Source organism: Tamandua tetradactyla, chromosome 2, assembly GCF_023851605.1.
Source record: "Tamandua tetradactyla isolate mTamTet1 chromosome 2, mTamTet1.pri, whole genome shotgun sequence".
Taxonomy (NCBI): Eukaryota; Metazoa; Chordata; class Mammalia; order Pilosa; family Myrmecophagidae; genus Tamandua; species Tamandua tetradactyla.
Genome location: NC_135328.1, coordinates 81663859 through 81680983, shown reverse-complemented (window position 1 = coordinate 81680983; position 17125 = coordinate 81663859). Strand labels below are relative to the sequence as shown.

At 36.0% G+C, this 17125-nt stretch overlaps 1 protein-coding gene and 1 pseudogene across 16 annotated transcripts in view; one reads left to right on the top strand and one right to left on the bottom strand.

Annotated features, from left to right (window-relative positions):
- The window catches only part of CCDC171 (coiled-coil domain containing 171), a 576357-nt gene that overhangs the window by 225806 nt on the left and 333426 nt on the right, over window positions 1-17125 (top strand). For all 16 annotated transcript variants that reach the window (XM_077148117.1, XM_077148129.1, XM_077148126.1 and 13 more), the window contains one exon: window positions 7236-7374. In XM_077148117.1, coding sequence (XP_077004232.1) covers window positions 7236-7374 — 139 coding nt within the window. The remainder of the gene's footprint in view (window positions 1-7235; window positions 7375-17125) is intronic.
- LOC143660953 (glyoxalase domain-containing protein 4 pseudogene) lies at window positions 1870-3585 on the bottom strand (annotated as a pseudogene).

The following is a 17125-nucleotide window of genomic DNA, read 5'->3' as shown; positions in this document are numbered from 1 at the left end:
TTTCAGGATTTTCTGCTATGCTTCAACATTTGCCAAACTGTTTGTATGTGCCTCGGGGAAGGCCTGTTTGGATTTATTCTGTTTGGAGTTTGTTGGGCTTCTTTGACTGGTATATTTACATCCTTTTTGAGGGTTGGGAAATTTTCCCCCATTATATCCTCAACTACTCTTCCTAGCCCTTTACTCCTCTCTTCTCCTCCTGGGACACCAGTGATTTTTATATTTGCACGCTTTGTTTTGGTTATCATTTCCCTGAGTTGTCATTCAATTTTTTCCATCTTTTTAGCCATTTGCTGTTTGAGTCTTTGAAGTCAGTTTTCCTGTCCTGTATATCACTTATTCTTTCTTCTATCTCTTCAAATCTAGTGTTGTGTGCCTCTAGTATGTTTTTTATTTGGTCAACAGAGTCTAATCTCTGTGATTTCTGCTATTTTTCTATTTATTCTTTCAAATTCCTCCTTATGCTTTTCTACTGACTTCTTGATCTCCTTTATGTCATTTGCTGTCCCAGTTATTTTATTAAGTAGAATTGTGTGAACATCTTTGATTAGTTGTTCCAACATCTGTGTCTCCTCTGGTGTTTTAATTTCATCATTAGGGAGTGCTATATCTGTCTGCATTGTGACATGCTTAGTGATCTTCTGCTGTCTTCGTGGCATGTAAATATCTTAATTGATTTACTTTGGGAGTTGATTTCTTTCAGTAGTCTAAGGCCTTGTGTTTGCAGGATGGTTGTACAGCACGGGGTGGCTCATTCAGCGAGGTGATTTGCTTCAGGGTAGGTATAGGCACAAGATGGGGATGTTATGCTGATGCTTATGAACATGGGCGCCTAGTGGCCAGGGAGGATATAACTATGCGGGTGCACCGGTATATGGGGTCGTAACCCTGTATGCACTGGTCTAAAGCATGGGGCCCTTTGTGCGCATGCGTAGAGTGGTGGCAACAGGTTGGTGTTATGCCTTTGTGGACTGGGGGCAGATGTGACCCGGCTGTGCAGGTCAGCACTTTCTCAGTGATGGGGAAGTGTGGCTGAGGGCCTTGCACATGCACGGTTCTAGGACTGCTGTAACGTGCCTCAAGCATTAATTTTTTTTTTTTTAATCATGCATGGTTATATGTTTAATAGAAAAGAAGTTTGGTATGTTAACAAAAAAGATAAGCAGATAAAAAGGAATTTAGTATGGATTGCTTAGTCATTCAGTACTTACATAAAACAATTATTTTACTATAACAAATTTAAAAGGTCACATCATATAGCAGAACTAGTATACTGGAAAAATTAGTTTCTTTTCACAAGGAGAGTATTACTAGAGATAAACATCAAGACTTAATAATCTAATATAAAATCTGAGAATTCACAAATTGTTTAGCAGAGACAAAAGTTTCTCTGATTATTCAAAATTCATAATTTTACCATGTATAGAAAAAAAATGAGCCAATTATCATTTATCGAGAGGAGGAACACAGATAACTTTGGTTTGCTTTGAAGTTCGTGATTCCTTCCCTAAGATACAGAATTTAAATTTAAGTTGAATGAGAAGTGTATGGAACTAGACAAGGATTCTTTTCCCTCAGTGAAAATAAGATTAGCCCCATAAGGTGAGCTGAAACTCACTCAGAAATGTCCTTAACCCACCCTGCCAGGACGGGAGAACAGCTGAAGCTAAGATTTACAGGTAATTTTATGTTATTCTGGAATTAGTATCTTCTGGGTCAATCCCTTTCCAGTCTCCTCAGTTTCTTCCCCAAAATTTGAACCTGGTCACCATTTTAAATAACAAGTCTTACAGAGTAATACAATAGCATACAGTAAAAAAAAAAAAAAAAAAAAAAAAGGGTGGGGGTGGGGATGGGGGATATTCCAATATTATTGTTTCTAGTGATTAAAATCTACTTTTTCTCTAGAACTAAATAGAAAACTACAAAAAAATTTAAAAATATTTTTCAGGCTAATGACATCATCTAATTCATTTTTAAGGAATCTAACACAATGTTCTCTTCTAGAGAGGATTAAAAGAGAAAATTACATAAACTAGCACACAGAGCCAGGCATGTAGCAACACTCAAGATATTAGATCCTTTGTCTGTTGTCTCTGGCTACTCAAAATTTAAAAGCAAGAAAAATGGGCTGTCAAATAACCAAATCTTTTGGTCCAAGAAACAGTATCCTTTAAAAATTTTAAATGTCAAGACCTGCCAGAATAAGACATTAGAATGATTCATCATCAGGAGCTAGACGTATTATTGTTATAAGCAACTGATTTAGCTTTATTTGAATAGTTGCTTTCATAAACTATATATTATTCACAACATATCAAAATTCTATCCCCAATCAAGGGTAAATTCCCATACAGCTGTTCCACCTCTGGAAAATAATTTGTTACTGATGTAATAGAGCTGTACTCAGAATATGTCATTCCAGTGACAGTACAGTAGGAGTTCTCCCTCTCCTTGGACTTCTAATAGGATTTCATAGATAAAATATATCAGAATTTCAAAGACTGGAATACACAAATCTTCACCCCCCAGCCTCTTTGCCTGAATAGTAAACAACCAAGTTTTAAGAGTATTTATCATGAATGGATACAACAGGTGGAGAATCATAAACACTGGTTCTAATTGATGTCTTCTGTTAACCTGAAGCCTTTGGTTTATTTTGTTTAGCAAACCACTCATCACTTTTATCTGCATCCATCGCATCATCCAACAGTCTGCTTCCCTCTGGATCGATCTTGGAAAGTTCTCGAAATGCTTCATCCCCCACAAAGCAAATTTCATGTCCATCAGGGTCGGCCAGAATAACCACTTGCACTGTTGCTTTCCCTGGGGTATCCAGGCTCACGAGGGGAGTCAGAATCTTTTGGTTTTCCCTTTTCATCAAGTCTTCTATGTCAGGCAGCTCTTTTTGGGGGAAAGAAAAGGCAATTCTTCCAAAAGCTGCTGCATGATCAACTGTACCCTTGATCGCCGGTAACTCCAGCTTACACTGGTTATCAGCATAGCCCAGCAAAGCCCTTTGTTTCTCTTCATCTTTTTCATAAATTTTCATTCCCAGTAGATTAGACCAGTAGTTCACGGACTTCTGAAGATCAGACACTGTTAGAGTTACTTTTAATACAGGGTCTGACTGAGGTAGACTGCAATTCTGCAAATAGAATTTATATCCTCCTGGGGCCTCAATTTCAAAAACATCTTCTGCAATTTCACTAAGTGGCCACTCCACCTTCCTGGCATTGCTGACAGCCTGGCTAGAAGCCAGTGTGATACCCATGAAGTCATTGCCAAGCTTGTAGTCTCCGATGCCATAATTGTAAGTCAGTTCTGCAACAAAATGATCATCCTCAGGCCCAAATCCCACCATGGTTTTACTCCATTTCCCATCATAAGGCCCATTACAGGCAGCTTTGCAGCCTTCTTCAAATTCTTCATGTCGCAGAACCTTCATTCCCAAGACATCACGATAGAAACGCGCCGTCTGGAAGCGGTTTCCCATTTTGAATACTAAATATAGCGCCCGAAGAACAGCCATTACTCCACCGACACAGGGACCGTTAAGGGTGCGCAGCGTCATACGACCCAAAGTCAAGCATTAATTTTTAATGCAATTTTATTGAGATACATTTACGTAACCTAGAATCATCCAAAATGTTCAGTCAGTGGTTCACAGTATCATATGGTTGTGCATTCATCACCACAATTAATTTTTGAACATTTTTGTTGCTCAAAAAAGTACATGTCAGAATAAAAATTAAAATAAAAATGGAAAAGACCACCCCAAACATCCCATGCCCCCATCCCCCTATTATTATTTTTTTTGTCCTTGTTTTTTATTCATCTATCCATACACTGGATAAAGTCTAAAAGTCATTCGAATTTTGATTATGTTCTAATGGCAAATTGAATAGATTTTAGGTCTTTAAGGTAAATTATAACTTTAATTATCCTATTAGAGTTGAGAGTTTCAGGATAGTACTATTTTTAAACCACTTGTTCAGGTGGGAAGAACTGATACAGTATTTGATAATAACATTTTAGAGAAAATGCTGCCTGAATTTGCTGGAAGTTCTTAAACCTCTGTTTCATCCCTTCCTAGATGGATCAGGCAGGATTTCACTGATAGGCAGAAGAAAAGGCTCTGTGTGTATTTCAGAGTTATAATTTTGGTCCACAATTTCATAATAATGAATTTTAGATAGAATATGTATTCCATATTAGTGTAACAAAATTTTCTTTGTAATAATTTTTTTTTCTAAAATGCAGCCTGAAACTAGTTTCTCAATAATCTTTTTTATTTTAGTATTTTCAAATAGTAGACAAGTCTTCATTGATCATGGTAATCGATTGTTGAGCAATGGTAGGGTGAAGGAGATTAAAACAAAAGTAGTTAAAGATATGGTAAAATTGAGAGCTCTTAAAAAAAAAAGTGTGTATATGTGTGAAGAATCCAGTAGGATAGAATGTGATCCTAGCTAAGGCTTCCTTCTTCCTTCCATTTTTTTTTGGCCTATGTCTTCCACCTTTCAAGTCCTGTTTTTCTCTCTGTTGTAATTCAAAGAGACAGGGGTCCTCTTAATCTTCATTATACTCCTGCCTACTAATTTGCTCTTGGTAGGACTGTTGGCTGAGGCGGAGGAGCCAACATCTTTGGGTTGCACCTCTAGATTACTGGCAGCAAAGGTTGTTCTCCCATTTCAGTGGACCTAATTTGGACTTTATTTATAAAATAGCACCAAATGACATATGTTTTTGTTTCCTATTTGCTGAGTAATAATAATTTTAATTAAAGATTTTATTTTTATCAAATTATCTAAAAAGTCAAATAGTATTGTTAAGCTCTTGAATAACAGTGGTTTCATCCCTATGTTTCTCCTACCAGTTTCCACTTCTCTGAGGTAACCACTTTTAATTCCTACTGCTGTTTCTTCTGGCATTAAATTTCATGCTTCTAAATAACATGTGTATTCTGACATTTTTTCAATTTCCAGCATTATGTATTATCTTTTGGCCTTTACTTATTTATCTTATTGTACCCCTCTCCTACACAGCACATATTTAATCCTTCCTTCCACTTATCCTTTCATTAGAATTCTATTTTTGAATTACTGTACTTTGTTTTTTCTACAACTATTCTTTTGAAAGCCATCTTTCTTTTTCTTTATAGTATTAAATAGTAACTGAAATTTTATTATATTCTTTGTTGGGTATTTTCTGTCTTTTTATGATGATAGGAACTTTATTTTGTGTTATTTTTATCTCCCCAGTGCCTAGGATAGTGTCTGGCAATAACAGTTGCTAAATAAAGATGAACTGAATCAATAAATGAATATTTAAAAATTACTCATGTTAAATTGGATTACTTTTTTGTGCACCATCACTAAGTCATTCCAAACTCTCTGGCAGAACCAAAAATCTCTCATTATGTTCCATAACATAGAAATTCTTTCATTTTAACTTTCTTCCAGGAGGCCTCCTTTCTGGATGAATTCTGGGTGAATTCTCTCCACCTCCATCTGGATGAATTAGTCTTTTAAGATCCCTATTCAGTCATCCTAGGATTTCCCTTCACCATCATCCTTGGGATTCCTTTATTTCTCTTCTACATTGGATCCCTTGATTGCGGAGTTCATGCTGCCTTATTAAAAAAATTTACTCTCTTGTGTAAGTAACTTCCTGAAAAACCATATACCAGAGGAAAAATTTTAAACTTGTGTTCTGAAAATGTCTTTGTTTGGTTTACACACTTTTTGATAGTTTACCTGCTTTACGTTCAGTTCTAGTGTTGAGCAGCCTGAAGCTATTCAATTCCTTATCTTTTATATGTGGCTTATGTTTTTCCTCTGGAAACTTGTACATTGTGGCCACCAAATCTGGAAACATAGGCCAATATATAGAAATGGTTTATTGATATAACTATACATGATAAAATAATATATATGTCTTACTTTATGGACATTCTGTAGAATATTAGCTTTATTGTCAGAGTTCTGAAATTTCATGATAATGGACCTGGCATGGGTTGTTTTTCATGAATACTCATTGAGCTCTTTCAGTTCTAGAGACTCAAGTAATTGATTTCTGTGGTATTCTTTTGCTTTGCTGATTACTTCCCTTCTATTTCCTCAACTTCCTCTTTCTGGAACTCCTATTATTTAGATGTTTGTATTTCTGGATAGATTTTCTTATGTTTTCTCTGCTTTGATCCATTTTTATTGTTTAACTCTATTTTCAGGGAGATTTGCATAACTTGGCATCCAACCTTTCCATAAATTTTTATTTTAAATTTTAGCTACTCTTCCTTGTAATAGCCTTGATCCAAAGGAGAATATACAAAAGCATTAGCATTAAAATTGTTTTTGTTCTACCCTAGAGAAAGGAATGTTGTCTCTTGAGGGTAAGGTCCTGTGCCATTCAAAAACTAGCTCGTTATTTGATTATAGTTGAATGTAGTATGGACTTGGCTATTCTGAGTCACCTTGTCTCCTGAATTACAGCTTAAAAGCCAGAGGAAAGATTTCTACTATATTTACTGGAAAGACTTCAAACTTAGATTTAAAAATAGTTATAACTCCTTAATTTGAACTAAAATTGTTCTTTTGGTAGATTATCTACAGCAAGTATTAAACTAAAATTCTTCCGAATTGCCTTTCATTATATGCATATAAGAGAATGTAAACACAGTTTAAAATTAGACTGATAAAATTAAAATGTGAAGGTAAATCCTTTGAAAAGAAATTCATGTGTCCTCAAAGTGAATATGAATGATTTAAAAATTATTTTTGCTTTTGGATTTTCCATGACACCATACTGATTTCATTTTCATGGATATTCAGGAATGAAACATTTTTCCAATTTCTTGTACTTTAATTTGAAAATTGTTTGGTAGGGTTGTTTTCTCAGTCTTGAGGCAGTTTCTAACCTATTTGAACTATGGTAAGTAGGTTTTGTTAATCAAATAATGGTGATACCAGATCAGCACTAACCAAATTTATTTTACTTATAACCTTGGTCATAGTACAGCTGCCTGCTACCAAAAGTGGAGCTATTATCCCCTTAAAGTCTTTCATTTAAGAATTTACAACCATTTTTATTATAAAAAAGGAAAGGTCACCATTAAAAAAGCCTTTTGGCATGAAAACACGATAAAGAATCTGTGGGTCACATGTGTTAAAGATGTATAATAGCAATTAATAAAGCATGTTTGAAAAATCTGCTCTGATGCTTTAACTTTTCAGATTGGAAAGAGAGTACTTCTCCAAAAACAAGAAACTAAATGAAGAGATCGAGGAACAGAAAAAAGTAATTATAGACCTTTCAAAGAAACTCCAGTATAATGAAAAAAGTTGCAGTGAATTACAGGAAGAACTTGTAATGGTAAGGATAAAAAAGAAAACCCCATGGCAGTTACTTTATTTGGCCAAATATGATGTGTAACATGTTTTCCCCTTGTTACATTCCATGAGATAATATGAAAATAATTTTAGCGACATGTTGATAAGAAATTTCAAATTTGGAAATACTGATTCAATAACAAAGTTATATATAACAAGGACTCTTTGATTTGGAATGATTAGGGGAACTAACTGAATTAGGGAGAACTCTGAATTATAGAATGTTTTAAAATGTATAGAGAGTTTTTTCTTCTTTTTTTTTTAGCGTATTAAACTGCATTATGTAGTTGGAGGGGGGAGATAAGGGTTTGTAATTAATAAATCTAATGATAGACTTCAAAGACTCTCTTTTGCACCTTATCACTTTCCATTGTTCAGTAATCTAGCTTTCACACCATCTCTCAATTTTTTCTTCCTAAAATAGTGATTTGATCACATTGGCCACCTTTATTCAGAAATCATCAGTATCTCCTAAAGTCCAGTTTCTTGTTATGCAATCTGAGGTCATTTTCCTTTTGCGTCCATGTTACTTTTCTTTTTGGCTATTGCCCTCTCCATCTTGCTTCAACCACATTAGAAGCTCTTGGGTTTCTAAACACAGTATGTATTTTCATATCTTCTTCCTTTTGTTAAGGGTGTTTTTTTTGTTTGTTTGGTCCATATTGACTGAAATGCTCCTTCTCTTCTTTTCCATTATCAGATTCCTATACATCTTGTAAGACACAGCTCTGTCTATGAGTCTATTCTTCCCCATTTTTTCATTCACCTTAAGTCAGAATTCTTTGAAATTTTGTATTTCTTTTGCATTTAGTTTATCATTTTTATCATAACACTTACTAAAATCTGATTTGTATTATTTATCCCAAGAGATTGTGAATGCATTGACATTAACTTAATTCATTGTATGTACCCTGATTCCATTATAGTACTTTCCTCAATAGACATTTGTTGAATGGATTTATTGGTTGATGCAGTGTGTACCTACTCTGAAGTTTGTGGGAATCCCAATGGGAGGGCATAAAATTCTTGGTAATGCACTATTTCCTTTTAGTCTTAGTCCCCACATACATACCTTCTTTGGAGACATGGCCATTTATATCCCCAAACTTAAAGTGATTTTAGTTATTGAGAAAAAAGTATATTATTTATTTGTGCCAAAAAAAGGTAGAACCTTTCTGGGTTATATTAAGAAGTGGTGGCCAAATTAATACTGTCCGGTTAGAAAGGTAATTATAAGTAAAATGTATACTCTTTGGCATTTATAAATGGTCTATATTATGTACATTCATTCTCCAGTCAACTCATGATGAAAGCAATGAATTCTGATTCAGGGATTAGTATCATTGCTTGCTCTATGCTTGAGTTTGTAGTTTGGGTAGTTCAGGTGTAGGGTTTTAGAAAGTTTAGAACTGTAAGTGTAGCATACTCTGGTGCCTGGTGTACTGTTACATGCCCCCTCAATTTCACGAGCTGTCCTATTTGTTAACTCCTGGTACCCCAGGTTGAATCAGCGGTGGTAAAAAACAGTTAGTGTTATTGAGCTGAGTGCTAGGTTTGGTAGACTTGCTTACTAGGCACTGTACTTAATAATTTGGAAAGTGAGCCAGAATTATAACTAAGAGTGCAACAACTAAAACAGTCATCAATATAAGTGAATTCTCCTAGTCATATCCTTCTACGACTCCAGTGATTATATACAAAATAAAAGGAAACTGGATTACTTCACTACAGAGAATATTGGTGCTTGAGATGAAAAAAAGTTTACTAGGTGTCAACAGCTTTTTTTTATATTATTTTACAGTTCGATGGATGGTCTAATGTAGGGAAAATTGCAGTTCACCACCAAACTTGTTTGCTTGTTTGGGTCCTTGGCAGACTTCCTGTAAAGCACCATTGTTTTGATCATGGTGCTGAAGGTTGTAGACTGACTTCTTCTTCAAAGCTTGATGGTTTGCTAAAAGCAATTTCAAATCTATAAATAATAGTTCCTTACTGAAGAGGTAATCATATCTTTAAAAAACTTATTTATGCTGCAGCCTAAGTAAGTTGTAGTCTATGTGGCTTAACCTAACTTTTGATATGCTTCTATTTTTTCTCCTCTCAAACCCTTAGTTTTATGATTTATTTTCTTCATTCTTTTGTTCTTTTTATTTCTTTCCTCTTTTCTTTTCATCCTGTTTTTTACTTCTCTATTAGCTTACTCTTTATGTGTTCTGTTTCTTTCAACATTTTTATTTATGTGAAATGAACTGTTTTAAAGTGAGAATTCAGTGGTGTTTTGTACAATCACAGTGTTGTACAACCATGGCCTCTATCCAATTCTAAAACATTTTCATCACCCCAAAAATAGTTACCCTCCATTGTGCCTACTCTCAACTGTAGGTACCCTCAAATCAACATTATGGATATACGAATTTGATTATTCTAGATATTTCAATAAGTGGAACATTATTTTATGTCTTACTTATTTTCAAAGTTTGTTTTCAAGGCTTATTCATATTGGAGCATGTATTAGAATTTCATTCCTTTTTATGTCTGAATAGTAAAATATTGTATGGATAAACCAAATTTTGCTTATCAATTCAACTATTACTGGACAATTCATGTGTAGCCACCTTTTGGCTGTTGTGAATAATGCTGCTGTGAACATTGGTGTACACGTATCTGTTCAAGTCCCTACTTTCAATTCTTTTAAATACTTAAGCGTAGAATTCCTAGATTATATGGTAATTTAACTTTTTGAGGAACTTTTAGTACATGGTGTACAATCAGTGGCTTGCAATATCATCACATAGTTGTGCATTGATCACCATGATCATTTTTTAGAACATTTGCATCACTCCAGGAAAAAAAAAAAAAAGATAAAAGAAAAAACTCATATGTACCATACCCCTTACTCCTTCCTCTCATTGACCACTAGTATTTCCATCTACCCAATTTATTTTACCCTTTGTCCCCCCTATTATTTGCTGATTTTTTAATCCATTTTTTTTTCTCTGTCCATACCCTGGATAAAAAGAGCATCAGACACAAGGATTTCTTAATTCCACAGTCACATTGTAAAAGTTATATCTTTATACAATCATCTTCAAGAATCAAGGCTACTGGAACACAGCTCAACAGTTTCAGGTACCTCCCTCTAGCCACTCCAATACACTATAAGCTAAAAAGGGATCTCTATATAATGCATAAGATTAACCTCCAGGAGAACCTCTTGACTCTGAAATCTCTTGGCCACTGAAACTTTATTTTGTCTCTTTTCTCTCTTCCTCCATTTGGTCAAGAAGGCTTTTTCAATCCTGTGATGCCAGGTCCCAGCTTATCCCAGAGTTCTGTCCCACATTGCCAGGGAGATTTATACCCCTGGAATCATGTCCCACATAGAGGGAGAGGGCAGTAAGTTCACCTGGTGAGTTGGCTTAGAGAGAGAGATGCCACATCTGAGCAACAAAAGAAGTTTTCCGGGGGTGACTCTTAGGCATAATTTTAAATAGGCTTAGCCTATCCTTTGCAGGAATAAGTTTCATAGGGGTAAACCCCAAGATCGAGGGCTCCACTGCTTGCAAGGATATCAGAAATTCGCCAGAAAGGAAAGTTGAATATTTCCTCATTTCTCTCAAGTCCCCTAAGGGGACTTTGCAAATACTTCTATTCACTACCCAAATTACTCTCAGATATTTCGAGGCATCACACTAACCTGGAAAAACCAATAAAATCTCACTCCCTATTCAAAATTCCATGTGCTTGTGGGGTTCAACTAAACTGACTGTACGAGTTAAATTAGATAATGTGCTACCTAAAATATAAATTTTGCACCAAATAAACATCTCTGCCTTTGGTTCTTACACAGAAGTTGAAGTTTTAAAATATGGACAACATCACTTTAATTTACCTTGGTCTTATCCAGATCCTGATCACTTTTAAAACTTTTTTTTTTTGTATGCTGTATAGTGGGGTCAGATTTCATTATCTTTCCATATGAGTATCTTCTTATTGCAGCATGATTTGTTGAATTTTTTTGTTGTTTGTTTGTTTTTGGGAAGCTCATGGGCCCAGAATTGAATCTGAGTCTCCCTCATGGCAGGCGAGAATTCTACCACTGAACTATCCTTGCACCCCCACTTTTTCAACTTTTCAAACAGTTTCTGTATGGGGTACTGCTGACATTCATAGCTTCAGAGCTCTGACTCTGAGTCTCAGGTGTCACATAAATACTTGAAGTTTCTGGGAACAATCAGGTTATAAACAAACACCTCAGTATCTCAGAATTTGGAAATAACAGTTTCAACTCCTGAATATATGTGACTGCTGTAAAAGCTTATAATCTAGGACCCTTTACAATAGGCCCCAACCTGATAACCTATGCTCTCAACTTCAGTTCACTGAGCTTTTGTATTATAGTTGGTCTATATGAGTGAGGCATGGAATTTGTCTTTTTGTTCCTGACATTTCATTCAACATACAGTCCTTAAGGGTCATACATCTAGTTGCATACCTCACAACTTCATCCCTTCTTGCAGCTGCTCGGTAGTCCATGTATGTATACACCATAGTTCCTTCTTCCATTCCTCAGGTGTTGTACCTTAAGCCGCTTCCACCCATTGTAGATCTCGAACACAGTTGCCTTAAACATTAGTGTGCAAATGTCCATTCTTGTCCTTGCACTCATTCCTCCAGGTATATACCAAGCAAAGGGGTTTCAGGATCGTATGACAATCCCACTCTTTTCTCCTGTGGAACCACCACATACCACACTGCCCATCAATGAGGCTGCACCTCTCAGTTTCCATACTGACAGTGAAGAGGTACATCTCTTTTGCCACATTTTCTCTAGCATTTGTTTCTCTCTGTTCATTTTTGAAAGTTTTATTCACACAACATACTATCCAACCTAAGTGTATAGACATGCCATCACCCCCATAATCTAGATGAAGTCACTTCCTTTTCTTCCACAAAGAATCCATACCCTTTCTGCGTGTCCCCGGCCTGTTGACATTTAGTTTTGGTATAATGCCTTTGTTACATTCAGTGGAAGCATATTACAATGTTACTGTTGACAGTAGATCCTAGCTTGCCTTGACTGTACTTTCCCCCCCTGTATACCATCTATTTTTTTTTTTTTTTTTTTTTTTTTTTTTTTTAAAGAGGGAGGAAGGGAAGGAAAGACAGAGAGAAGGAAGGGAGGAAGAAAGGGAAACATCTTTAAACATTTTCTTGTTTTTTTTTTTTATTGTATTTTGTTTGTTTGTTACATGGGCTGGGGCCGGGAATCGAACCGAGGTCCTCCGGCATAGCAGGCAAGCACTTTGCCCGCTGAGCCACCGCGGCCCGCCCCCATCTATTTTTAACATCCTGCAGTTTTAGCATTCATTTGTTCTACCTCTTGCAAAAACCTTTTATTTGTACATTTAATCACCATCATTGTCCACTCTAGGCACTCCTAAATTGTATGGTCTGTTTTTGTCTTCTGTCTTTCCTTTTGGTATCATATGTGCTCCCAGCCCTTCTCCCTCAATCATAATCACATTCGGTTTCATTCAGTGTACTTATATTGTTGTGCTACAATCAAGTAGTATTGTCTTATCCATTTCTTATTTTTTACAATCCTGTTGTACAATCTGTATTCCTTCAGCACCAAATTCCCAATCTCCACCCTGTTCCTATCTCCTGATAACCTGTATTCTTAAAATTTAATTCTCCAACTTCACTCATTAATGTTAGTTCATATTAATGAGAATATATAGTATTTGTCCTTTCATTTTTGGCTAATACACTCAGCATAATGTCCTTAAGTTTCATCCATGTTGTTACATGCTGTGTATATTTACTATGGCCACTCATCTGTTGGTGGACATTTAGGCTGTTTCCATCTCTTGGCAATCATAAATAATGCTGCTGTAAACATCGGTGTGCAAATGTCTGTTTGTGTCCTTGTCTTCAGTTGCTCTGAATATACCTATAATGGGATTGCTGAATCATATGCCAGCTCTGTACTAAGCTTCCTGAGGAACTGGAAAAGTGCCTTCCAGAGTGGTTGTACCATATTACATTCCCACCACCAGTGGATAAGTGTGCCTCTTTCTCCACATCCTCTCCAGCACTTGTTGTTTTCTGTTCTTTTTGTTTTGTTTTGGTTTTTTTCTTTTTTAAATTAATTAATTATTTTATCACATAGTTGTATATTCATCATCATGATCATTTATTAGAACATTTGCATCAATTCAGAAAAAGAAATAAAAAGAAAACCGAAAAAATTCATACATATCATACCCTTTTCCCCTCCCTTTCATTGATCACTAGCATTTAAAACTACTAAATTTATTTTAACATTTGTTCCCCCTATTATTTATTTATTTTCAGTCCTTATGTTTTACTCTTCTGTCCATACGGTAGAAAAAAGAAGCATCAGACACAAGGTTTTCACAGTCACATGGTCACATCGCAAAAGCTATATCATTATACAATCATCTTCAAGAAACATGGCTACTGGAACACAGCTCTGCATTTTCAGGCAGTTCCCTCCAGCCTCTCCATTACATCTTAACTTAAAAGGTGATATCTATTTAATACTTAAAGATGATATCTGGGAATAACCTCCCGGATAACCTCTCGACTCTGTTGGAATCTCTCAGTCATTGACACTTTATTTTGTCTCATTTCTCTCTTCCCCCTTTCGGTCGAGAAGGTTTTCTCAATCCCTTGGTGCAGAGTCCCAGCTCATTCTACGATTTCTGTCCCATGTTGCCAGGAAGGTCCACACCCCTGGGAGTCATGTCCCACATAAAGAGGGGGAGGGCAGTGAGTTTGCTTGTCATGTTGGCTGAGAGAGAGGGGCCACATCTGAGCAACAAAAGAGGTTCTCTTGGGAGTGACTTTTAGGCCTTAATTTAAGTAGGCTTGACCTATCCTTTGTGGGGTTAAGTTTCATATGAACAAACCCAAAGACTGGGGGCTCAGTCTATAGCTTTGGTTGTCCACACTGCTTGTGAGAATATCAAGAATTCAACTTGGGGAGGTTGAATTTTCCCTCGTTCTCACCATTCCCTGAAGGGGACTTTGCAAATACATTTCCACTCACTGATCAAATCACTCTGGAATTCATCGGGGCATCACTCTGGACAAACCTATACACTTTCATGCCCTACTCAAGTTTCCATGTACTTATGGTGTTCAATTAAGCTGTCCACATAAGTTATATTAGGAAATACACTAGTGAAAATATAAATTTTGGACGAAATAAACATTTTTTGTATTAGTCTCACACGTAAGTTAAAGTTTTAAAATATGAATTACCATCTATTTCAACACCCTGCATTATTGACATTCTTTTGTTCTTCCTCATGCAAAACATTTTTAAATTTGTACATTTAGTCACTATCATTATACACTCTAGGCATTCCTAGATTATACCATCTTAGTCTTTATCATCTATCTTTCCTTCTGATTTCATTTGTGCCTCCCAACCTCCTCCCTCTATCATTCTCACATTCAGCTTCATTCAGCATTCTGACATTATTGTATTACAGTTAGGTAGTATTATACTATCTATTTCTGAAGTTTTACAATCAGTCCCCTTGTACAATCTGTGTCCTTTCAGTCCCAATTACTCAACAGCTACCCTATTTCTATCTCCTGATGACCTCTGTTTTTAACTGAAATTATCCAAGTTCATTCATTCATATATGAATGAATGTAAGTTCATATCAGACCATACAGTATTTGTCCTTTTATCTCTGGCTAATCTCACTCAGCATAATGCCCTTAAGGTCCACCCATGTTATTACATACTTCATAACTTTATTCTATCTTACAGCTGTATAATATTCCATAGTATGTATATACCACAGCTTGTTTAGCCACTCATCTATTGATGGACATTTGGTCTGTTTCCATCTCTTGGCAGTTGTAAAAAATGCTGCTATAAACCTTGGTGTGCAAATGTCCATTTGTGTCTTTGCCCTCATGTCCTCTGAGTAGATATCTAGCAATGATATTTCCGGGTCATATGGTACTTCTATACTTAGCTTCCTGAGGAACCACCAAACTGCCTTCCACAGCAATTGTACCATTTGACATTCCCGCCAACAGTGGATAAGTGTCCTCTTTCTCTGCATCTTCTCCAGCACTTGTCATTTTCTGTTTTTTTGATAATGGCAATTCTACTGGGTGTCAGATGATATCTCATTGTGGTTTTGATTTGCATTTCCCTAATAGCCAGTGAAATTGAGCATCTTTTCATGTGGCTTTTGGCCATTTGTATTTCCTCTTCTGAGAAGTGACCGTTCATGTCTGTTGCCCATTTTTAAATAAGGTTTTTGTTTTTTTGTTGCTATATATTCTGTATAACAAATCCTTACCTGTTATGTGGTTTTCTAATATTGCCTCCCATTGCTTGACTACTTGTTTGCTTCCTGACAAAGTCCTTTGATGCACAAAAGTGTTTAATTTTAGGAGATCCCATTTATCTTTTTTCTTTTTTTTTCAGTCCTTGTGCTTTGGGTGTAAGATCTAGGAAACCACTTCTTATTACATAGTTTATAAGATATTTTTCAAAATTGTCTTCTAACATTTTTTTGGCCTTAGCTCCAATGTTTAGATCTTTTATCCATTTTGAGTTAATTTTTGTATAGGGTGTGAGATATGAATTCACTTTCATTCTTTTGCATATGGATATCCATTTCTCCAAATGCCATTTATTGAAGAGACTGCTCTGTTCCAGGTGGGTTAGCTTGACTGCCTTATCAAAGATCAATTGTCCATAGATCAAGAAGGTCTATTTTTGAACATTCAGTTTGATTCCATTGGTCAGTTCATCTATTTTTATGCCAGTACCCTGCTGTTTTGACCACTGTAGCTTAGTAATATGCTTTAATGTCACCCCTGGGAGTCATGTCCCACATAGAGAGGGAGGGCAGTGAATTCACTTGTTGAAGTGGCTTAGAGTGAGAGGCCATATCTGAGCAACAAAAGAAGTTCTCTGGGTATGACTCTCAGGCATGATTTTAAGTAGGCTTAGCCTATCCTTTGCAGGAATAAGTTTCATAGGGATGAACCCCAAGATTGAGGGCTTGGCCTATTGATTTGTTTGTCCCCACTGCTTGTGATAATTTAAAAAATTCTTCAAAGGGGAAGTTGAATATTTTCTCCCTTCTTCCAAGTTCCCAAGGGGACTTTGCAGATACCTCTTTATTCACTGCCCAGATTACTCTTTGATATTTCAGGACATTACACTAACTTGGACAAACCAACAAAATATCCTGCCCTATTCAAGATTCCATGTACTTAGGGTATTCAACTAAACTGCCCATACGAGTTAAATTGGGTAATTCCCTACCCAAAGTATAAGTTTTGCACCAAATAAGCATCTCTTCCTTGATCTCATGCAGAAGTTGAAGTTTTAAAATATAGACACTATCATCCTGTACCCTGTATTCTGCTCAACCATAGTCCTATCTGATCATCTTCATTCATATCTCTAGACAAAGTCTGATCCCTTTTTCAACTTTTTAAACTATTCCTTTATGGGGTATTGCTACTTTCATAGCTTCAGAGCCCTAGCTCTGAGTCTCAGGGGTCACATAAATGCCCAAAATTTCTGGGAACGATCAGGTTATATACAAACAGCTCAATATGTCAGAATTTAGAGATAACAGTTAAGTTGTTGCACTGTATTGAATTTATAATTCAATTTGGGTAGAATGGACATCTTAACTATATTTAGTCTTCCAATTCAT